The 24724-nt window shown below is 34.1% G+C and overlaps 3 protein-coding genes across 4 annotated transcripts; all 3 read right to left on the bottom strand.

Annotated features, from left to right (window-relative positions):
* Positions 1-9558: 9558 nt before the first annotated feature.
* On the bottom strand, positions 9559-11259 carry LOC18105918 (alkane hydroxylase MAH1). Its single transcript, XM_006374590.3, has one exon. The coding sequence runs from the start codon at positions 11252-11254 to the stop codon at positions 9716-9718; it is 1539 nt and encodes a 512-aa protein (XP_006374652.2). The 5' UTR covers positions 11255-11259; the 3' UTR covers positions 9559-9715.
* Positions 11260-16042: 4783 nt separating this feature from the next.
* Positions 16043-18326, bottom strand: LOC7481840 (embryo-specific protein ATS3B). Of its 2 annotated transcripts, none has more exons than XM_002321820.4 (3): positions 17959-18326; positions 17734-17841; positions 16043-16707 (listed from the first exon to the last, which is right to left on the bottom strand). In XM_002321820.4, the coding sequence occupies exons 1-3, from the start codon at positions 18091-18093 to the stop codon at positions 16384-16386; spliced, it is 567 nt and encodes a 188-aa protein (XP_002321856.1). In that variant the 5' UTR covers positions 18094-18326; the 3' UTR covers positions 16043-16383. The 2 variants fall into 2 exon arrangements, with proteins under 2 accessions (XP_002321856.1, XP_052303559.1); XM_052447599.1 differs by having other exon boundaries at positions 17734-17834; positions 17959-18306.
* A 2507-nt stretch (positions 18327-20833) lies between these two features.
* Positions 20834-23183, bottom strand: LOC7481839 (xyloglucan galactosyltransferase XLT2). The gene has a single exon (XM_002321819.4). It carries the CDS (start codon positions 22939-22941, stop codon positions 21391-21393), a length of 1551 nt encoding a protein of 516 aa, XP_002321855.1. The 5' UTR covers positions 22942-23183; the 3' UTR covers positions 20834-21390.
* Positions 23184-24724: the final 1541 nt, after the last annotated feature.

Here is a 24724-nt window from a genome sequence, read left to right as displayed (position 1 = left end):
AGCCTGGTATTTATAAAGAGATTGTAGGGTTTTTGGTGGAATGGTAGTTGCGCATAAGTGACAAATTGCCTTTGAAAAACACAAAAAAAAAAAAAAACTTTTTCTTAGCTTGTACGATCATAGAAATTAAGAAATGTAAGATTTTCTTGCACATGAGTTGAACATGGACTATCAGGTTCCAACAGGCAAGGAGCAGTGACCTGGTAGTGAAGTAGGAACAAAGGGAAAGGAGATTAAGCTAGCTATTTATATTTTAATATTATTATTTTCCTTTCAATCTTAATTAAATCATTTTTTACATGGTCGTAAATCAATTAAATCTAAAATACTTTTTAAGAAACTAATAACAGATAAACCTCTAGCTCAACCAACATATTTATCTCCCTATAACATGTACTCCTTCTCAAAAAGTTTCAAGTTTCATATTCGACTCCTTCATCTACAATAAGAAAAAACATATTTTGAAGAAATATACTTACAAAAATATTAATTTCTAAAGTAAAAAATTCTAAAATATATTTTAACACGATCTTTCTACTTACGATAATTTGGGACAAGAATTGGACATGGTCATAATTTAGTTTAGCTGGGTTTAGACGTGATTAATCATCTTGTATATATAGCCTGGTCAAGGCATGCAGCCATGGATGATATAAACAGAGTTTTGATCAATGAACGACGATACTTTCTTAAGGAAACCATGGCAGAACCGTAGGTTCCTGGCTTCTAGCTACACTGATTTTTTCCTCTTTTTTGTTGAATTTAAAAAATCGGAATCATTCCCTGTCTTTATTTTATTTTATTTTTTCTTTTAACAATATTGATCATTCTTCTTCAACATTTGAAAAGTTTTACCGTTTCACCCTAGCTACCATGATTTTAGAGTTTTTCACTTTGACTAGTTGGTAAAAGCACTTTAAAAGTGCAACATCTTTCACCAAGCAGTCACATAGAAAATATTAGCACTTTATATGTTGTATATACGTGTGTGTGCGTGTAAACCTAATGAAAACATTGAATCAATAATTTCAATATTCAATCTACAGACTCTCAATTAAATTCTTTTTGTTATTTAAATAGTGGTTATTTTTAAAATATTTTTTATTTAGAAATATATTGAAATAATATTTTTATTATTTTTTAAAATTTATTTTTAACATCAGCATATCAAAATAATTTTAAAAAAAATATTTTCCAATAAAAAACAAACTATATATGAGTCTCTAGACTGCTTTTGTTCTCAATTGAGCCTTTGAGCCTCTATAGCATCGAACATTGTTCAAGAACTTTTGCAATGAAATGGCACCAATTTTTTTAATAAAATTACACTGATTTATTTAATGAAAGGATTTCGTTGAACAAGAACAGCTAAAACAGTAAAAAAAAATCTATTTACAAAGATAAAATGACACTTTTTGAAGTGTATTTAATGTTTTTCATTAAGAAATATGACGAATTTTGATAGAAAAAAACCCACATGATAATAGATCATGAAAAAAATTGATAAATCGTTCCTTTTTGGATGAAATGGGAATTGTGTAATATTTTAGGGATCAGAATGATAATTTTCTTTTTCTTTCTTACTATTATTATTATTATTATTATTATTATACTTGAATTTTCTTACTTTTGGCACGGACATCGTTTTCCGAGATCCATTCCAATTGTCAGGATTTGACTCATCGCTAAGGCTTTGAATTTCAAGTAGAGCATTTTTCGAGATATTTTCGAAAATATATACAATAAACAAACTTTGTATACAAATTAAATAACATGCCAATATATTAATTATCTTGGTGTTCAATTATTTCTTTACCAAGACGGAAGAAGTGAAGTTTTCGTTAGAAATTTGTTTAAAAACATGATTAACTGATATATTTAAAAATAAATTAAAAGTGATGTACATTTATTTTTTAAGTTAAGAATTTATTGGAAATTAATCTCCAACAAAAATACTTTAATATGAAATATTAATTTAATTAAAATAAATTATAGTAAATAAAAATTTAATATAAGAACTTTTTGTTGACATGTTTTATAAAGTCAATAATCCTTAATTCTATATTGAATGATTATATAATTTTCTTGCGGTTTATATATATAGTAAGACGTTAAAGAATTAAAAATAAATTTGTAGAGCCCCAAAACTTTTAGAAAAGGTAGCTCTACATGAAATAAGCTTTGAACTTAAGTCATGTTTATGATCTTTCAATCTCGCGTCTCGAAGCTTGTACCTAGGTTTGCTATAAAATAATTTTTGGCTAATAAAAAATTAAGTTTTATCAATATATTTTGAATTTAAATATGTATTTGTTGTAAAATAATTATTCGATCTATAAAGAATTAGTTTTTCCTAGCCTATTTTATATTTATTTAATTGAATAGTTTTTACTTGTACAAAAAAATCGAGTTAATTTTGCTTTATAGCTGGTAATTAAGGCTGATAAATAACGAGGATTAATTTTAGTTATCATAATTAATTCTACATTATTTGTTATTTCAAAATCCAATATAAAAATGGGTCCAATGAAGAGTGTTTCACACAGATTTTTAATCTTTTTCACCTCGATTTTTTCAATTTGCCTTCCTTAGTTTTAAACTATTTTTTTCTTTTATTTTCCTTTTATTCTAGAACTTGGTTTCTGTTACTGCAAAGAGACTTTAAATAATATTTACTTTGAGTTAATGAATCTTATTTAAAAAAACAACTAAATAATGTAATGTTTTTTGAATCTTATAAGACAGATTATATTTATTTTGTTTGCATCAAAAAAAAAAAAAACTTTAAAGACAAAAAACTAATAATTGATAACAACATATTTTCATTTATCTTATATTTTAAGTCGGATATAATATTAGATTTTATCATCCATTTCACTGATAATTTATAATACAGCTTTAAGTCTGAATATATTTTCATGTATCCATTATTAATACATAATCTAATAAATAAGAATTATATTTTTTTTATTCGAACAATAAAAAAAATCCTTTACACCAACCAATAATGAACAGGGAATCATCATTTCTCATGTGCAAAGTACCTTTTGTGCTTCCATTTTTTAGTTAATTTAAATTTCTTAATTTTAGACGTCTAAGTTGAACCTCAAGGGGTTGGTGGATGAGTTAACGTGTGCTATATGAATATATATGCACATCTTACGGATTTAATTAAGCCCCAATTAATGTCCTCTTGGGAAGGTCTTTCGAAGTTTTTAGTTTCAGGTATACGATCCCATGCATGTTTGTAAATAAATAAATTCCGTGAAACATGAAAATAATTTGATGAGAAATTAAGTAGTCGACACAGTAACAGGGGATAAAATAAATTCCGATTCATTTTTATATTTTTTTTTACTTGAATAGTTCGATATATAAAATTAAACTAAATTTTTTATGAATATTCACGGTTAGATTTATATTTAAAACAGACTTACATCATGAATTATAAGTGTCATGATGTCTTTAATATTAGGTCTAATTTCCACACATTGTATTACTTTTAAATTATAGTCATCTCCCAGTCCTCCCTAGTAAAGAAATAAGTTATTTTTTATTATATTAAAAATATTTAATAAAAACCCATTAATAAAAACTTTGGAAACCAAAACATTTCTTAAAAATAATAATAATAATAATAATAATAATATTTAATCTATAAATTATCAAACATAAAAATAAAATGAATACAGAGTATCTTGGTTGACTAAAGATGATGGATATTTCTATCGCCTGACCTGGCCTCCCAGAACGATAAGGCTTATTAGTTAAACAAATAGCAAAATAGATAGTGACTGACTTCCTTTTGAATTCAGACTGGTGGTGCACATATGCAAATCGTCATCCCTGCGATTTGAACATATAAATTACAATTAACTTATCCAAACGTGGCAGTAATTCAAGCACACCCGCCATGCACATGGCTACATATGGTGTAAGGATTTGACACAAAGGGAGCTCACCCCTCTCGAGGACGAAGACATTTCTGGTATCGCCGTCCAGGCAATCAATCAACACTTGGCACGTCTTTTGGCAATCGACAAGAGAGACATCTTTTATCCAGTCACACCATAGCAATTGACATCTCTTACTTAATTTTCCTTGTTCTGTTGCCTGTACAAAAAATCAAAATCGTGGAGATTTTTCCTGAAAGCTTTCCGCCATGAAGATTTTGAGGTTCGTTTAATTAAAATTCTTCGCCTACCGAAGTCTACCAGTCTAATAAAAGTGCATAAAGCAATATTACTCCTAACTGAAAAGATATATAGCATATTAGCATCCAAATGTTAAAGATTTCCTGCTTTCTGCTATGTTCTTAATGGCATTATGTCAAGCTTGGACCACAGATTGAATGGCATCATGTCAAGCTTGGACCACAGATTGAATAGCTCCATGCCAAGAAGCCCTGCTACCAGTTCTGCAACTTCAGCTAATGAATTAATGCACAGTATGATTCCTGCTAGTTGGTGGGATTGGTATGATTTTCAGATCAGAAGGCAGAATTTTCATGAATCTTTTAGTTTTGAAATATATAATAAGAATTCCTTAATTATAACTTCTATTCAAGTAGTTTATGTACCTGCAGATGATTTAACCGAGTAACAAAATAGGGCACGGGCGCCTTGGTCAATCTTAGTATTACAGAGTCGGTTCTAACATGTCGATGGATTTAACCTCTATGTGCAAAAGATAACCTGACCATGAGAAAAGGAATAAAAACCACTAGTTTAATTAGAGAATGATCATTGATGTACTCATCTCGAAAGGCAAAACACTTGCAATTGAACAGGTATGCGCTAAATAGGAGTTCCATCCGTGAAGCCACAAAACTAAGCCATATTTCCTTGGTGAAGGTGTATTGAATCAATCAATAGCAAACCTTTAAATAGGCTGTACAGTAGCAAGGTAATAGCAACAGAAGCAAGAAAATAGTAACAGAGTAACAAACAAATCTCCACTATCTAAGACGTGGATGGAACTCTTACAGAATAGGTATTTCCTATAGAATAGGTCCTCCATAACTTATTCTAGACAAACTCAAAAGCATAATCAATATAACTTATTTTAACACCTTCCCTTAAACTAATATTTGTAGATATTGGTTTAGGAATTTACAGCTGCTACTCGATCTCTGATGACAGCTTTTGAAGAGCACAGTCCAAGTAGATTTCGAAGCTTGACAAAAATTGCAGGCTTAAAAGGCTTAGTTAATATATCTGCAATCTGATCTTCACTCTTGCAGAATACCAGATCAATAACACCTTCTTTACATAGATCACGTAAGAAATGAAACTTGACATCAATGTGTTTGCTTCTCCCATGTAATACTGGATTCTTTGAAAGCTTTATGGTGGACATGTTATCACAGTAGATTAAGGTCGGACCTTGTTGCTGGTTGTTGTGTAAGAATTCAAGTAGCCTGCGTAACCAAATTGCTTGACTTGAAGTTGATGCTGCAGCAACAAATTCAGCTTCAGTGGTTGATAAAGCTACTATTTGTTGTTTTTTCGATGACCATGAAACAGCTCCAGAATTTAACATGAACACCAATCCGGAAGTACTCTTTCTATCATCAAGAGATCCTGCATAATCACTATCTGAAAAACCAATCATAGCTGAATTGCTATTCCTTTTATACAAGATTCCATAGTCTGCAGTGCCTTTCAAGTAGCGAAAAATTCTTTTTGCAGCCAAGAAGTGTGCTTCAGCTGGACACTCCATATATCTGCTGATTAAGCTGACAGCATACATGATATCTGGCCTGGTTGATGTTAAATACATAAGACTCCCAACTATTTGCTTATAAAGAGTAGCATTCACTTTCTCTCCTGCACCATCTTTGACGAGCTTCAAGCTGAGATCAGTTGGGGTGGAAACCAAATTACAATTCGTCATTTTAAACCTGTCTAAAATCTCCATAGCATATTTTTTTTGTGAGATAAATATACTATCAGATAATTGCACTACTTCAATGCCCAGAAAATAATGCATCAACCCCAAATCAGTCATATCAAATTCTTTCATCATAGAACTCTTAAACTCAGTAAACATGGATCTATCATTACCCATATAAATGAGATCATCAACATATAAGCACACAACTAACACCTTCTTATCAACTCCAGATTTAACATATAGAGTGTGCTCATAAGGACATTTAAGAAAACCTTCCCTCTTAAAGTAAGCATCTATACGGCTGTACCAAGCCCTTGGTGCTTGTTTCAGTCCATATAGTGCTTTCTTTAATTTGTATACCTGATCCGCATGACCTTGTTTCACATATCCAGGAGGTTGATCAATGTACACCTCCTCGTCTAAAGCTTCATGCAAGAATGCAGACTTTACGTCAAGTTGATAGATTAGCCATGAATTCTGAACAGCAAGTGATAATACCAACCGAATAGTGTCCATTCTTGCAACTGGTGCAAATACCTCTTTGTAATCAATACCAAATTCTTGCTTGTACCCCTTTGCAACAAGTCGTGCTTTGCACTTGTCTACTCTGCCATCTTCCTTTAGCTTGGTTTTGTATATCCATTTAACACCAATGGATTTTTGACCTTCAGGAAGTGTGGTCAGTTCCCAGCTATTGTTTCTTTCAATTGACATGATCTCCTCGTCCATGGCTTTTTGCCATTTTGACTCTTTAGCAGCTTCGTCAAATGTGATAGGATCACAATCGGATAAAAATGCATAATGAGAGAAATCATCAGATTGTTCATCAGTTTGAACAACACCACTCACTTCATAATCTTCCATCCAAGCTGGCCTTTTTCTGCGTTGTTGAGATCGTGAACGCTCTGGAGCTGGTTGATCTTCATTAAGACATAGTTGTGGTACTTCCTGATCTGATCGCAGGCTTTGTTGATGTTGCTGATGTTGTAGTTATTGATCTGATGAATCACTTACGTCTGCCTCATTCTCATCAAATAATATTGGTAGTTATTGCTGGTTTGCACTTTGTTCTGACCAATTCCAAGTGCTATCCTCCATGAACACAACGTCTCGGCTAATGACAATTTTCCTTGTAATAGGATTGAGCAATTTGTAGGCTTTTGAATGCTCACTGATTCCAAGGAATATACATTTTACACCTTTGTCATCTAGCTTCTTTCTCTTTGCATCTGGAACATGTGCATATGCAATGCATCCAAACACTCTGAAATAATCAACTGATGGCTTTCGTCCACTCCACGCTTCTTCAGGGGTCATGTTTTGAACAGCAAATGTAGGACTGCGATTCAAAACATGAATGCTCCATTTCACAGCTTCTGGCCAGAAATCTTTTGGAACACTCATATGTGTCAACAAGCATCTCACCATATTTAGAATGGTTCGATTTTTCCTCTCCGATACACCATTCTGCTGTGGTGTGTATGCTGCAGTCAATTGCCTTTGAATTCCATGTTCATCACAAAAAACTTGAAACTCTTTGGAACAAAACTCGCCACCTCGGTCTGTTTGAAGAGTTTTAATGGTTCTCTCTACTTCATTCTCAACATATGTCCTGAAGCTTTTAAATGCAGATAAAGCTTCAGACTTATCCTGCAAAAAATAAACCCATGTTTTCCTGCTGCAGTCATCGATGAAGGTGATAAAGTATCGTTTACCTCCATTTGATGATGGATTTATTGGTCCACACAGATCAGAATGTACCAGCTCCAAGAATTTCTTTGCTCTCCATGTTGATCTTTGTGGAAATTCTTTACGATGTTGTTTGCCAACAACACAATGTTCACACACCTTGTTAAAATGAGTAATATTGGGAAGACCAATCACCATGTTCTTCTGATATAGTGTCTTTAGACCATTGAAATTCAAATGACCATAGCGATAGTGCCACAACCATGTTGAATCAACTTCCTTAGCCACAAGACAATGCTGAAAGATCTGAATTTGCAGCGAAAACAATCTGTTTGGTGTCATTTTAGCATGAGCAACCAGACCCCTTGTAGGATCATAAATTTCACAAACACCATTCTTTATTGTAGTCACGTAGCCCTTCTCTTGCAGCTGTCCCAAGCTAAGTAAATTGCTTTTCAAATCAGGAATATAAAAAACATTTGAGATAGTCTCAATTGTATTTTTCTTTGTTCTGATTTGAATGTCACCATTGCCCATAACATCAACTTTAGAATGATCACCAAAGCTCACAGTAGTATGAAACTCTTCATTGAGATTAGAGAAGAAAGACTTACTACCACACATGTGATTACTGCAGCCGGTGTCTAAGTACCAAACATCTGGTTCACTGATATTATCCTTCGTATGGAATGCCATCAACAAAGTTTCTTCTTCCTTGTTCTCTGCAAAGTTTGATTTCTGCCACTTTTCTTTGTTATGAGGCAATCTGGTATAGCATTCAGACTGATAATGACCAAGTCTGTGACACCTGTAGCACTCCACATTAGTTCTGCCAAATGGTTGTTCACGTCCTCTTCCTCTGCCTCCATCTTTGTTGTCACGATATCCTCTGCCCCGACTTCTGCCTCTACCTCTTCCTCTTATGTGTGAGGATTCGGTAAATATAGAAGCTTTCAAAGCATGCTCCTCTGTGATTGTGCTTCGTTTCATCTTATGCTCATGTACTAATAATGAGCTTTGAAGTTCATCAAGAGAAAGAGCTTCTATATCTTTAGATTCTTCGATTGAGCAAGCAACATAATCAAACTTTGATGATAAGGAACGTAAAATCTTTTCAACAATTACCGTATCATTCATTTTTTCACCATGAAACCGCATTTTGTTTGATATCCCCATGGTCTTTGCACAATATTCAGTGACTGATTCTCCATCCTTCATTTGTAAAGTCTCAAAATCTCTTCTGAGGGCCTGGAGTTGTGAACGTTTTACTCTTGAAGAGCCTTGATATTTCTTCTTCATAGAATCCCATATTTGCTTGGAAGTATCTTTGCTAAGAATTGTTTCCAAGATTGAACGATCAATGGCCTGAAATAAATAGTTCTTTGCCTTCAAATCTTTTAATTTCAGGCTGCTCAGCTCAATCAGTTGAGCTTCTGTTAAAATGATTCCAGTTTCTGATTCTGCTATCCCAGAATCGACCACCTGCCAATACTCCTTTGATCGTAAGAAATTCTTCATTAGCATGCTCTAATGATCATAGTGACCATCGAAACGAGGGATTGTTGCCTGCATAAAATTTGTCTCTGCCATCGTATTTCTATTTCTGCAAAATAGAAAACAGTTAATAAAAGAAAACTGTTGCTATTGTTGACTATTTTGTGGACACTGTTTTTTGAGACTCTCACACTTTCTCTTCTATTTGAGGCTCTGATACCACTGTTACGTAAATAAGAATAAATAGAAGACTAATGCACTCAATGTATTGAATCAATCAATAGCAAACCTTTAAATAGGCTGTACAGTAGCAAGGTAATAGCAACAGAAGCAAGAAAATAGTAACAGAGTAACAAACAAATCTCCACTATCTAAGACGTGGATGGAACTCCTACAGAATAAGTATTTCCTATAGAATAGGTCCTCCATAACTTATTCTAGACAAACTCAAAAGCATAATCAATATAACTTATTTTAACAGAAGGATCAAGGAAATTTATTAAAGCCAAAATAATAGTAGGAATACATATGATATAAGAACATGAGTGGCATTGGTTTCAAAAAGAAGAACAATAGTAGGACTGACTGCTGAGGATTTAAACTTGAAATCCCCATATATATTGGCATGGTTTCTTGATCAAGCCCATCTCTTAGTAAGCTTAACTTTCATGCCATGCTTCATGTGAAGAATAACGGACTGGCTAGGGGTTACAGTATGTTCATCTACTACTTGAACCTGATAATTGTAGATTATAGCAGCTACAACTGCCTTCATTTGAGTGAAAGCCACATCCTTTCCAAGACAAGTCCTAGGTCCTGCATTGAAAGAAAAAAACTTGTAAGATGGCTCATGTTTCATCCCTCCTCTGTCTGTAATCCACCTTTCAGGCTTAAATTCGAAGCAATCGTCTCCCCATACTGAACTCATCCTTCCCATTGCATATAAAGAAAACACGATTTTCGTCTTTGGATTGACTCGGTGACCGCTTGGAAGGATGTCTTGTCTTACAGGGGACTTGAATTCAGAATGAATCGGTGGGTAGAGCCTTAAAGATTCACACAACGCCCCATGTAGATAAACCAGCTTTTTTATCTCTTCTATGTCAAATAGCCTCCGTTTTTCAGCTTCTTTTTCCGGTAGAGTTGTTTTCAGCTCTTCTCTAATCTTGGCGCCTGCTGCTGGATTCTTTGAGACAAGCCAGAAAAACCAAGACAGACATGAACTTACAGTGTCTCGTCCAGCAAGCATGAAAGTTACAATGGTGTCTCTTAGAAACTCATCATCTGATTTAAATCCCATATTATAATCTTCACTCATGTATGAAGTTAACAAATCAATACCTTCTCCATCCTCTTCCATTAATCTGTTTCCTTTGCTCAATTCTTCTCTCTTCATCGATATAATTTCGGCTATTATGCGATCAAGTGTTTCCCGAGCTTTCTTAAGTTTCTTCTCTTTTCCAATTCCTAGCCATCTTTGCAACCTCCAAGTGCTCTCTGGCAAAACATGTCGATAAAATATTGCTTCCATAGCATTATCCATAGCTTTCGAGAAAGCAACTTCTGGTAAATCAATAGAGAGGCATCCGGGGTCGAAGCCGGTCACAATCACGCATGTAGCATCAAAGGTGAATCTTTGGAACAAATCCTGCAAGTCCAGCACTAGGCTTTGTTTATACACGTGCTCAAGGACTGGAATTAGGCCCCTTTCCACCTTATCTTGGATAGTCTTAACCAAGCGTTGGTAGAACAACCGATGATTGACCAATGCTTGAGCAACTTTCCTCTGGCTTTTCCACAAATCCCTGTCTGCATTGATTATCCCATCTCCCAGAATATCGAATCTTTTATTGAAATCCGACCCTTTTTCAAAATTGGAAAAATTTGAGCTCGTTATGTAGTGTATGTTGGCTGGATCAGCCGTGACCAAAATGTCCATGTCACCAAACCAAGGGCCTTTGAATTGGAAAGTACACTTGCTTTGCTCTAAAACATCTGTGACCCAGTCATGAAACCGGTGGACTTGGAAGAGGAGGCCAGGCAGCATGCCAATGAGTGGCCAGTTCTTTGGAAGGCCATTATTTTTTCTTAAGCAAAAGATCAGGCTGAGAAAGCAAATGAAAGCAAAGAAGATTTCAAAGAGGACTACTGAAGCCATTTGTGTTGTGTTATGCATGTTAAGTTCGCAGTCTATTGGAATTTATAAGTTAGATCAATTGCACTTTGACTTGTATGGATAATCCAGTGGTTAAAAATTAAGATTTTTTGTTAGATAAAATTGTAGAAATATGATGCACGCGTAAGTTAAAAATAGCAAATTACCCGGGGAGAATGTCACATGTTATCTCATCCTCGAGGTCTGTTCCTCCTCTAGATAAAATGTCAAGTGTTGGGCATTGAAGACATAAAAATGTCAAGTGATCAGGATGTAAAGATGCATGCTAAAGTTTTTAAACAAAATATATCATTCATAGCAACCAGAAAACAAAAAAAGTCAACAATACATAGCATAAATAAACAAATTACCAAGCCTAGTCCAAGGATCCCCAGTGGAGTCGCCATCCTGTCGTACCCTCTCGAGAGGGCGACGTCATGGCAACCTTTCCCATAGCAGGGAATGATGTCGGGGTCTTTGTTTTGTGAAAAGGAGAGTCGCCACCTAGTATTATGGTCACTAGGAACTCTAACTGGTCTTTAGAGATTCCAAGGCAAATAACTAATTGCGTAAAGGGAAGGTTTTAGCACCCCTAGTACGCCCTACCTAAGGTAAGTTGTTTGATGTTTGGTTTGCCTTATAACTGTTGTGGTGTTGGTGTTCTCTAATCCCATCAATTTTCCTAGGATAAGTTTGCTATGATGAACGAACTTGGATTCAAAGTCTAAAAGAAAGAACCCTTGGCCAGTATAGATCATACCTTTAGATATATCTATAGAGTGCCAAGGAGAATCAATGCAGATCTCTTGAAATCTATGTTTGAACTAAATTTACGACCTTTGAATTAAGAGACAATTAAGATAGAAATTTAAGGAGATTCAATGTGCTTAAAAACCCTTTTTTTCCCTTAGTATTTCAAGTGTTTGCGACTCGTAAATTGCAAAGAAAAGCAACAAAAAAAATTAAGTTAGAAATCCAAGGAAATTCAAGGTGATTTAAAACCCCATATTTGCCTTAGTATTTCATACTTTCACGGTTCGTAGACCGTGGAATAAAAAATTGAAATGTCTCCAATTATAATTGAGGCTTCTTTCAAGGATATGTAATTAAATTGTTCTAAATAATATTTTGGACATAAATCTACCCTTATGTTAAAAATGAACAAGTTATATTACTCTCAACAGTATTTTGGACATTTACCTTTCATAGGTTTCTTTGTCCTTATATTATTAAAGAATAATGACTTATTATTTCTAGAAAAATATTTTGGATATTAACCACTTGGGGTTTCTTCGTCCAAATATTAACAGTGAATAATAGATGAATTCCCTAAAAATAAGATTTTTATATTCTTGGAATATTGGTCAACACCCTTTGGAATTTACAAACATGTTGTAAAATCCAAAAATACAAGAAAATAATTTTTATATTTAAGAAATCCATGCTAAAACACATTTTCTTTTAAGCTTCGAATATTTGTTTTTTTTTAAAAAGGAATGTTCAAAATATTTTAGGGTATTGGCCGTATCCAATACACAAGAAAACATTTTTTGTTTTGTCAAAACATGAACAACACGATTACACAAACATCTCAATTAAAAAAATACTCGTCTACTCCAAAATTCGCAAGAAGCCTAAAATAGTTCATCTCAAATAAACAAGATTTGGCACGCCATTTTAAACTTGGAGCCTGAACAAATCTGAGAGCCAAAGCCTGAATAAAGCTTAACTAAAAAAAGGACCCTCCCTCACGTTTTTCACTTTCTCTTTTGCACCTATAAGCCACAACTATTCCTATGCAATGTTCCATTGCAATAAGACGCTCGAGCAAAGGGAGGAAAGGATGACGAAGACCTTTAAAGCTCATGATCCCTCCTCACGGCAAAAAAAAAAAAAAAAAAGAATACACGGCTTTAACATAAACAATAATCCAACTCAGAACCATGGAAGGGACAGTGGATAAGCATACCTCCTTTTGTCCCAACAGAAAACAAACATCTAGAGCAAAGGAAGAAATAGGTTCTGGAACATAACAAACCACAGATGCAAAGTTCGAATATAGCAAGGAAGAAGAAGTTGGAAACTATACCTGCAGATCTTACTTGCAGAAAATAAAGTTCAAACCGAAATGCAGTCCCTGCTTGCTTGTGGTGATCTTAAGAAACCTTACTCTTTTTCGTTGTTTCCTTCTATTTTCTACTCTCCGCCTCCTTCCTCTTTTTTGTTCTCTCCTCCCTCTGCTCTCTTTTCTTTTTGTTACCCTCTGTTTTTGTTTTTCTCTCTTTGTTTACATGTTTCCTCTCATCTCTTCTTTTTCTTCTCCCTTTTTTTTTTAGGTCAGTCGATGAGGCATATATATAACCTATACATAGCTCTATTTTAGGAAAGACTCGCTACACTAATCTAGGATATAATCTTGGTTGATTTACAATCAAATAAAGCAAATTAGGAAACTAAAATATTATGTGATTCCTATTCCGTGATTCCAGTAGTTATTCTTTATGTTAACACTCTCATCTCAGCCGTCTATGTTAAGGATAGAATCCCAACCATTAAATGGTGATGAGACTCTTTTTCGTGTCTTCTTTCAGAACTGGCACAGTGAGATTCAAAGTCGTTTTCTTTGGATAGCCACTTTATTTTTTATTAAAAATAGAAGCCTTTGGATTGTTAGATAACATCCTAATGTATGTAGAAATCCTTGATCAAAAAGGATTTGTGTTAAACTAATTAATTAAAACCCTTGTTTAGATAGTTAGTTAGAATCTTTATTAAATTATAATTATTAGGGTTGTAATTTTTCATAAATTTAAGGGTAAGTGATTGAGAATTTTAAGTGCATTAAAACAAATGTTAATTGATTAATAAACACTTGGAAAGTTCCAAATACTTGTGTGTTTAGTTTCGTTTTTTTATGTGGAAATCTATAAATAACATACTAGAACAAAAGAGACATATATAAAATAGATAAAAATTTGTTCCAATCAAGAAACAAAGATAGAAATATAAAATAAATTTGCTTATAGTATAATTTTAAAATGAGTTTATATCTTTTCAAAACATAAAAAATATGGGAACATATTTTCTCTGTCCTATTATTTCTATTTTCTTTATCTCAGAACTAAACGTTGTCTGAAGGATGAGATGATATTTAGAAATGAAGATAAACAAATCTTCCTTTTATTTAGCTCAAACCTAAGGAAATAATTGAATAAGATGCATTGTACATGTACACTTCAAATCCGGTTTAAATTCGGGCCCTCATCCTACCAATTTTTTAGTTACACTTAGATATCATTGATTGTTTATACAGACATGCGGATAGCAGTTGGCCCCAAAAAAAAATCAGCCACAATTAGTGCGGGGGTCCCCTCCGTCTCAAAAACATAATTTTGCCGCACATGATGGGGAAGTAACAGATACCCTTCAGCAAGAGTGGAACTTTAGGCTTTCCATTAGCTTGGATAACAATTTTTCTGCTGGAATAAATGGATGATAGGATCATTCTGACAAGAGGAGTAAATGGGCTGAGATACCACGTGAGAGAAGAAAGAAAGATGTTTAGTGTTGTGGCTAATGTGCAATAATATGGCCGAGTCTATAGATGAATAACTTGTTGATTACGCAGTGTATTTTGCGTTCAAGTGTTGGTTTGAAAATTTCATGTTTAAATTCTATGGTTTCTTCAACGTCTGTTGTGTGGCCTAACCCCTCGTGTAAGGAACTATGAGCAATTCCTGCTTAGTGCTTACTTATTATCAAGATGAAAGATGAAAGAGCCCGCCACTATTTGCTTTGTACTTTTAGCATGTAACTTTATGCAGTATATTTTGAACTCTTTGTTAATATTATCAAGATGAAAGAGTCTGCCACTTCGTGATCTTCATTTGAGACAACGGCAAAATAGTAATAGAGAGGGAAGGAGAAAGGAAATGTGGAAATGGGGTGTTACGTACAGAGAAACGTTGTCTAGCCATCTCTTGGTGAGGTGGTGGCATAAATGGCAAATTGACATCAAAAGGACGCAGAGAGAATGGAATTTTGGAAGGGAGGGACTGCTACTGGTTCCTTCACAAGAGGCAACGAGCCATTGCAGGCAGGTCTAGGGACGTTGAGCACGGTACTTGGCAGATCCAGGCCCACCTAAAACAAAAGATTTTGTTTGGCAAGCTGTGAGAATTACTCTTCCTAGACAAGCTGATATTTTTAGAAACATCAGTCATCATCAACCACACAAGTTCCTGAGTGGGCTCTACAGATTTAAGACGTGTAACGTTTGCTCTTCTTTTGTGACCATGCACGGGAAACATGGATTGCTAGTGCGTTGGGATGTACACCAGAAAGGGTTGGGTCCGTCAATTTTGAAAGGCTAGATGTCATTGTGTTATGCAAGGAACACAGATAAATCCTAAACGAGCAGTGTGCTCTTTCTCCAGAACCTAAAATGAGTGGCAGGGACCAAAGCATGTCTAACCATTCCACCTTAGGTGGACCGGTCGGAACTCTCGGGTGGCCAACAGGGACTCCCAGGGAAGATTGGACCCGACAATGCCCCAAATTTCTAGGTGGCAATACAGTCCCTCAACTCTCTGTGGTGGTCAAATTGGTCCCTAACACCAACACTAACAACTAACCTTTCCACCTGTTGAAAAGACCTGTATGTGTCGTTGGTACAGACTACAAAGAAGACAGCAGACTACACCTTCAACAAATAGTCCAACTGTACGAACAGCTCCTTCGGCTCCAACCTTGAAGATCAAGATGGGTTAACTGTTTCGATAAAAACGTAAAAGAAAAGAGGGAAAAAGATGGCTCAACTGTATTATTATTATTATGTGATTCATAAGCACCCATACAGACAACAATGGGTTAAAAACACAATCTAACAGCTACACAGTCACAAGATGGTTTTCAAAGAGTTTTGCTTATGGTCCAATCTACACTGGCTATTGTTCTCAAACCAATGGGAATCCACTCGTAATGATAGTAACCAGTTAATTACAACTTCACACCATATTAGAACTATTGAAATGGTTTACAACATTTCAAGTGCTAATATTTTGCCTTGTCTTCTGCAGCATGCTGGTGAGAATAGGTTGCTAGCACAAGTCCCAGCAACTACCAATGTGCTGCTTGTAACTCGTTTTGTATTAGAATATGAAACTAGCAAGAACTGCAAGAATCACGAACATAAACCATTTTGGAATTCGTTGCTGAAGCGCAGAAGAGGCATTCTGGCACAAATTAAAGCCATACCAAACATCTCTGGGGATGAAGGTATTGTAAGTAAATGTAACAGTCCTCGAATAATAACCAGAAATCTGCACAGTGTCAGGCTTCCAACCATCTCGTCCACTTCTGTAGAGATAGACATAACATATCTGATATGCACATGGTCCAGATATCTGAAATGTATCGGAGGAACACCGTTCAAATGTTCCTGTTGATGGATCATCCAACCTTGGTGTATAAATCTGAAAAATAAATTAAAAAAGCAAGCTTATAAATCAAATAATTTGGAGCCATTCTCGAACTTCTTGCTATCAGCAACAGTTTTTCACTGAAAATATACCAAAAGTTCAATATACACCGTGAAACCAAAATGTAACACACACCACTTACAACGCCATGGATAAGAAAGTTCCAAGGGGAAAGAATGAACCTTTCAGCTCATTTAGAATCGGAGGGTATTGGGGGATATACCATAACTCTTAATAACTCTATCCCCTCTACATAGAAAAAATTTCCAAACCCCAAATTGGATAGGTAGAGAGGAAGATAATTAACTGGACGTAATTTTCACTTACTTTTCCAATATTACCTTGGTAATTCCCTCCATCCTCTAGTATTATGAACAAATACAATCATGCCTTTGATTCTTTTGTAAATATACTCGTTTTTTTCCTGCGCACCCTCCAATTCTAATTAAATCTTCCTTTTCACTCTCCTCTGCCCTCACATGCATACACATACCCAGTACTTGCCCTCCCATTCAATATCTTCCCTTTCCTTTCCTCCCCTTCAAACACATTGTTTGCCGTTTTATTCTATTTGTAAATATACTTGCAAACGCGATATTGTAGAGGAACACAGTCCTCCTACTACTCATTCTCAATCCCCCGCTACTAATATTCTTAATTTCTCAAGAAACCATTTAGCTAGTAGTAGTCTTAACAAGTAATATTCCTCTTAAAAACAAGAAATTAGTTCCCACCCCAATACACTTCCAAGGCTCAGCCACTCACAAGTCATTACTACATACATTTTTTTTATCAAAAGGTCCACTTGATCATAAATTCTAGGTTTTAGAAGATAAATTAACAAAAAAAAATTTCCTTTAATTAACAAAAACCAGTATTGATGATTATCACAGACAACATTCTACTACATTAAACAAAAATATCTAGAATTAAGAATTAATCAACAATAAAGGGTTTGTCTTGAATCCTACAAAAAAAAAAAAAAAATCTCCACCTCATAAAATCAGTTCAAGACCAAACCTGATTGCCATAAGCATCACCAAAAGAAATACCGATCTGATCACGAGTATATCTTGGAGAGGAACAGCTTGTTGAGATAAGCACCGTGTAGTAACAGCTCCCTGCATTCTTTAAACAAACAAAAAAAAGGAATTTCAACTTCTCATATTCTAAAAAAGAAATGGAAATTATTCCAAGCAATTGTGAATATAGAAAGAATCAATTAGTGGGGAACATATTAATTACCTGGACTAAACTGAGATTGAAAGACTCAAGCGGTTGAGGCTGGAGGTGGCTGATTATTGATTGATCAGCTTGTGATAGGCCAAGAACAAAAAAGAAGGCAAAGTAAGAGAGGAGAGAATGATGGGAGTTTCTCATTTTGGCTAAGAAAGCGCTCAGAGGGGGAGGGGGAGGGGGAGGGGGAGAGACGTGGGGTCAAAAGAGAAAACACAGGCTAGAATTTATCTATAGAGTTTTGTAGGTATTGACATAAAAGACAAGACGAAAGTAGGTGTCTTTCTATTTGACAAACATCGACAAGCTTTGTTTAATGATAGGATTTGCTGCTACAGATTTCTTGCATACGAAGGATTCGTTAGGGAATGTGTTCAACAGCCCAAACCGGTTCGAAAATTATCTGGTTAAATAAATAAAGAGAAAAACATAAAATAAAATGGTTTTGGCGTGAATTTCATGATACATGTTTTTTTTTTCACCTCCATCTATTTTATTCTCTATTATTTCTATATTTTTATTTCAATAACAATTAAAATAGTGTTTGATTACTCTCAAAATAAAAATAAAATAAAAAAGATGAAAAAAAAATACATATTCCATGTACTTCTTTATTGTTTTAAAGATATATAAATTTATTCTTAAAATATTTATTTTATGTATTTATATCTTTAATTTAAACATGTTTTTATCTCTATGTATTTTTCATTTCTATCGAAACACAGAAAAAAATGATTTTTTTAAGCTAATAAGTAGTGTTTGGTTATATTAGTTGTTTCTTTTAAAAAGAAAAAAAACAATTAGATGTTCTTGAACATCAAAATATGAAAATACATTTGATATTAAAATTGTAAATAAGTAAATATATTGTATATACTATTTCCAACTATTTTATAGCAGTATTTTATAATGTACAGTACATTATTTAGGATTATTTATATTTTTAGTACTTATAAATTAAATTATTTATTTTTAAAATTCCAAATATTTTACGAAGAAAAATATTTAGATAGGATTTTCCAAATAAAAGAAAAAATTGTTGTGCTGGCAATTGTGCCTAGTTATCATCTTATTGGGCTGTGCTCTTATTTTAGTCCATGAATTATCATTTTTGGATCCAAGAACCAACTTACTGGGTTGTATTATTATTTCTTCCTTTCAGGTGATCTCGTTGCGTCCATGGCAGGTCGGCCTATTGTTTGATTTATCGCATGAAAATTTTGGATATTCATATTTGATTTATTTGGTTTTAGATATTTATTCAGTATCTATTATTTATTATTATTTATTATTCAATATAAAATAAAAGGATAATATATAAGGTAAGGGTGTGTGTATAATCAAATTATAAATATTATATGTATGTGTAATGCTAAAATTGGAGGATGTGTATGTGATATTGAATGGAAGAAATTATAAATACTTTACATATTTTTATATAGTACTAGCTAATAATTATGTATTGAATTGAATTTTATAATATTTATTCTATATCTATTACTCAACATATAACAATTTTAAAACATTTATTCAAAATTGTTTATATAAATATCTCGGTTTAAATTATCGTCAGCAAGCAATTATTATGCTTAGGGCCTGTTTGGATTATGATAGCGGTTGTTGTTCAAAGTGCTTTTTGTTTAGATATGCATTAGAATGATATTTTTTTAAAAAAAATCATTTTTTAAATCAGTACATCAAAACGATCTGAAAATATAAAAATAAATAATTTTTAGCAAAAAAAATTAAATTTTGAGGGAACGCAATTTCAAACGCAACCTTAATCTACTAAAATATTTGGTGTTTCCAACCCAAGTGTGCATGTCCTGTATAAATTAATATCAAATCGATTTTATGCATCAATAAAAATTGTATTTGAGATATTAACCGAAGTATTTTGTGTGTGTGTGTGTGTATGTTTATTCTTGATAATGTTCTGAATTTTAAAGTGCCAATAATTTTATAGCTATAAAAAAAATATTATTTTAATATATATTTTAAATAGCCATTATCATTATAATATCAAACACTATCGCAATACCCCCATGCGTATACAAATTGAGGGGGTTGCTAATATAAAGTTCTAATATGTTGATCCTAGGCTAAACAAACAATCATCGGTCTGTTTGCCTGAAAATGTTGTATCTCTCATGTTTTCTCATTCTTTCTGGTCTGTTTGCCTTAAGACATGCAAATTGCAATCACACAACACACTGTCCTTCTCTACTCTCCCATTCACTTAACCTCATCTCTCCACCAACAGAGATTTCATAATTTTTTAAACTGGCTAGAAACTCCATCACCAAGACAGGAACGGAAGAGATTGCATTTCTTTATTGACTTCCCCAATTCTTTAGGGCTTAATTAAAGAACAAGGAGGAGCCCATTCTCCTTTTGTTGCCTATAAGTACAAAAATATAGCACAGAGAGATTCCTTCAAGTTGCCTTTTACCCTTGGAAGGCCCACCATAAAGATTTTAAAGCACCCGCCGAGCTCTCCTCCTTCATAAAAGTGCATGAAAACAATACAAAGCTACTTGCAGAAATATTACATCCAAATGTTTAAAGATAATCTTATCTGTTCACTGTTTTTGTTCTGAACTTAGATTCACTGTTTTTGGTAGTGGTAGTGTTGATACAGACGCGCGCCCTGCACAGTAGTGATAAAGATTCACCATACCCATCCTGCAACTCCAACTGATTTGTTAATGCAAAACATTACACCTTTTCCTACACAATTTGCAGAGGTTAAAGAAATGCAAGAACAAGATAACATGACTGCAGTCATTAATGTCTGAACTAAACTTATGAGCATGGAATTTGCTCTTAGAGACCAAATGAACGAGGGAAGGAATCAAACAGAAATAAAACTACAAACACAACGCAAAATAATATCAACAGGTGCTGATCTTGGAGTTTTCTTTGGCGGACATTAATTATTTTTATACATTATCATCTCTCCTTTATGTCTAGATCCATGGGCTTGGATCATAGCATGGTCCTCCCAAACAAATTCACCATGCCTATTTTCTTTCATCATGATGCTTGACACCCAACTAGCCAGCTAGCTAGCCAAATCCATTGCAGCTGTCTCCAGCCAACAAAAAGGAGCTTGGACCACCATACCACCACCAGCAATTGGTGGTCTGCCTGATCCATATGATGATAGGAGGCTTCAGTTTAACTAGCTAATGAAATTATAGCCCAATTACACAACATGTATTTCTGAAAATTTCTAGTCCTCAGACTCAAACGAATTACAACTGTAGTATACAACATTATTATAAAGAATACATATACCAAAAAACTGTAGTAACAACTTGTAATAACTGTGTCTATATAAAATTTCTTGTAAAAAATCTGTCTTCTAAAGCTTGGGTATATGATCTTCTTCACAAATTGGATCCCAAGTACCCAAATCACCATCTTAACTTCCTCCAATTACCACTTGTAACCAGGTTGCTCATGCTCTTTGAATCTCCTCAAAACCCTATCAATAGCAACATCAAATGCATCTTTTATTGTCTCTAAACCTCCTTGAGGTCTAGCGTACACGAACTTTGGTATATATTCAATAACCTTCTCCCTCATTCTGCGAATCCTATCTTCGCTATAGCTCTCAAGCACTTTCCGAATCGATGTAGTCCCATTTTTCACTTCATTTCGATCTATAAACACCGAATAACTCTCCGGTTCACCCGGTAAGAACCACTCATATTGATAATAAGCAGATCTTTTCCAGAACAAGACCGGAATCGAACCAGCGATCATGCAATCAAAAATCGACCTTCTTGTAAAACTGTCACCTCTAGGCTGCAAACAAAATGCAGAATCCAAGAACGTTTCAAGAATCAAGGACGTTCCATTAGAACATTTAGAACCAGCACAATCCACAACTCGGCATGAATCAGACTCATTCCTACAATGATTCGATAGCAACCCTCTAAAATCATTGTTGAATTTGCTACGTTTCGCACCAGCAAAACAGAAAAGGTTTTTCCTGTTACGATTTCGAACAAAATCCTGCCATTGGACAACATCATTGTCCCGTCGAGGGTGGAATCCGGTAGGGTAGGGGACACCAACATCAAAATAATCCCACGGATTCCGTTCAATCAAAAGGCGAGTGATGTTTCGCATACCTGGCTTGTAAATGCAACTCGAGCCCCAATCCTTGTCCTTGGACCGTCGAAAATCCCAGGAAATCCTTCCCATTGTCATGAAATGATCCCAACCCTCATTTCTTTGAAAATACGGCTGGTCTTGAACCCACTTCAGCATCATCTCGCAGTGAAAGTCGCGTTCTTTAGCTGATGAGTTCTTGAAAAATAAAGATTTTCCGACAGCAAGTCCAGCATAAAACGGAATGTAAAAGGCTGTCGCATTGTTGGGGTCTTGAGTTCTGCACTTGTGATTCAAAATTCTGTTGTGGACAAGAATTTCAGTCACGAACTGATCAGTCCAGTACCAGGCAGGAGAAAGATTTTCCGGTACAACACTGGAGATTCCGGTGGCTACAGGGCCAAATCCGTCATTCGACAACGCAGCACAGCTTGAACTCCACGGGTTCAATTCATCACAATTGCTAACCAATTCCTTGTTCAGAGCACTCGGAAGATTGTAGACAAAGATTTTGCCAAACTCGCATGAACTTTCCTCTTTCACTGTGCTGGGAGCGGTGGTTGCGGTGGTGATGGTGGTGACGGTTTGGTTAAGGTGTTGGTGGTGTCTGGTGCTGAAGGGAGAAGGGAAGTGCTGGCGGCGGTGGTGTGAGGATAGAGGAAGGGAGCGGAAAGCGATGAGGAGGAGGATTTGAATGAAGAAGACGGAAAGGAAAAGACATATGCGAGGTTGGTTAAAAGAAGGGTAATGAGCAGCAAGAAATGCTTTAGGTGACTTGAATGAGTCTTTTCTTTGGAAATCAGGTGGAGTTTTTGGTTTCTTGATTTGGGGTTCAGGAGAAGATGAAGCATTTGAGAGTGGAAGCAGCATGAGAACTTCACTTTTCCGGCTCGCCGGAAAAAATGGTGGTGAGAGATAAGCGAGCGTGTCAAGTGAAGATAGTTTCTTGATGTTCGTGGTGTTTCTTGAGTTGTGTCTGGGCTGATTAGGGGCTTTTTGTATCCTACAAGGTTGTGGTGATGAGCACGTGTACGGTAAGATTTCGGGCTGAGGAAGGAAGGTAACCGACAGGAAATTGAGACTGGCATGTGGCAGGGTTGCTGAGGTTAATAAGTGAAAACTGAAAACAAAGCAGCATAATCGATTTTTTTTAAAAAAATAGCAAAATAACATGATTTAAAAAAAAAAATAGTTTGATAACTGTTGTGACCGGAAAATATAAGTTAACGGAAAACGTGACAATTAAAAAAAATTATTAAATGAGATGTACACATTATAATGACAAAAAAAAAAAAACATCAAAGATACTCTAAAGTTTTGATTATATTGTTTTTGTAACAATAATTAATTTAAATTAACAAGATAACCTCACCAAAAAATAACAAAACAAATCATTAAACTTAATTTTTAATTAATCAAATATTAAATGATAACATTGAAAAAATAAACAATTAAAAAAATAAAAAAACTCAACTCGAATCAGCTCGAGTTAACATACCAAGCCTGCAGCTCGAGGCATGTTACTGAGATAACATGATAGAAAACAAATCAAAACAAATTATGAAGCTCAATTTTCAATCAATTCTATATTGAGTTATAAAATTAAAAAAAAAAACTAATAAAAAAACAATAAAAAACCTGATCCAACCAGAGTTAACCCATCAAACTCGTCACCAGATAATAAAATCAGGATTAAATCATAGAAAACAAACTAGAAAAAATTATAAAGTCTAATTCTAAAACAATTAAATATTAAATGATGAAACAAAGAAAAAATATCAATTAAAAAATAAATAAAAAAACTTGAATTAACTTATTAAACTCACAATCTACATTACGAACAAACCTCATGTTAAAAGAAAGAAATTGAATTAAATAAAAAAAAAACAATGTTTAAGTTAACAATGAATTCCCTTCCTCCTCGATTATTTATTATTAATCTTATAAGCACATGTGTGGTTATATTGTGATCTTCAAATAAGATTCAATTATAGTTTACAGAAATATCAAATATTAATCTCAAGTGATAAATGATAGAATGATAATTATTTAATTAGAGGGAAATTAGGGCTCATTTATAGATTAATCGAATCGATTCAAGATACACACAAATAGAAACTAGTAATTCATTAATTATCTGTCACCATTAAACTTTTAATTTCATGTACTTTTTATTCTGGTAGATTAAATGTTCCCAGTAATTTCTCCATAATCTGCCCTAAAGCCGTAGCTAAAAACACATTTAAAGTAAAAAATCACACGGCCATATATGAATATTTACCCTTTTTATTTTTATTTTTTGAAAAAAATCACTCAAGTTTCTCAAGACTAGAAACTCTATATATCGCGCAGATTTAACAATTTTTTTATTAAATTTTCAAAACTAAAAAAAAAATATTTATACTAGTTTTAGGCCAAAACAATAGTCCTTGAAAAGAAAAAAATATAATAAATAATTGTTAAGATAAAATCTATATAACAATAGAATTTTTAAACTAAATAATAAATATAAAGGGACGTAAAAAAGTAATTTCTCAAGAACTCCTGAATCACCAATCACTTCTGTAATTTACTATTAAGATTATATATTTTCTCAAAATAAAAATAAAAATAAAAATAAAAATACAATAACTTGTACGCACCGCAGCTAAAT

Source organism: Populus trichocarpa, chromosome 15, assembly GCF_000002775.5.
Source record: "Populus trichocarpa isolate Nisqually-1 chromosome 15, P.trichocarpa_v4.1, whole genome shotgun sequence".
Lineage (NCBI taxonomy): Eukaryota > Viridiplantae > Streptophyta > Magnoliopsida > Malpighiales > Salicaceae > Populus > Populus trichocarpa.
This window is presented reverse-complemented; position numbering and strand designations above follow the sequence as displayed.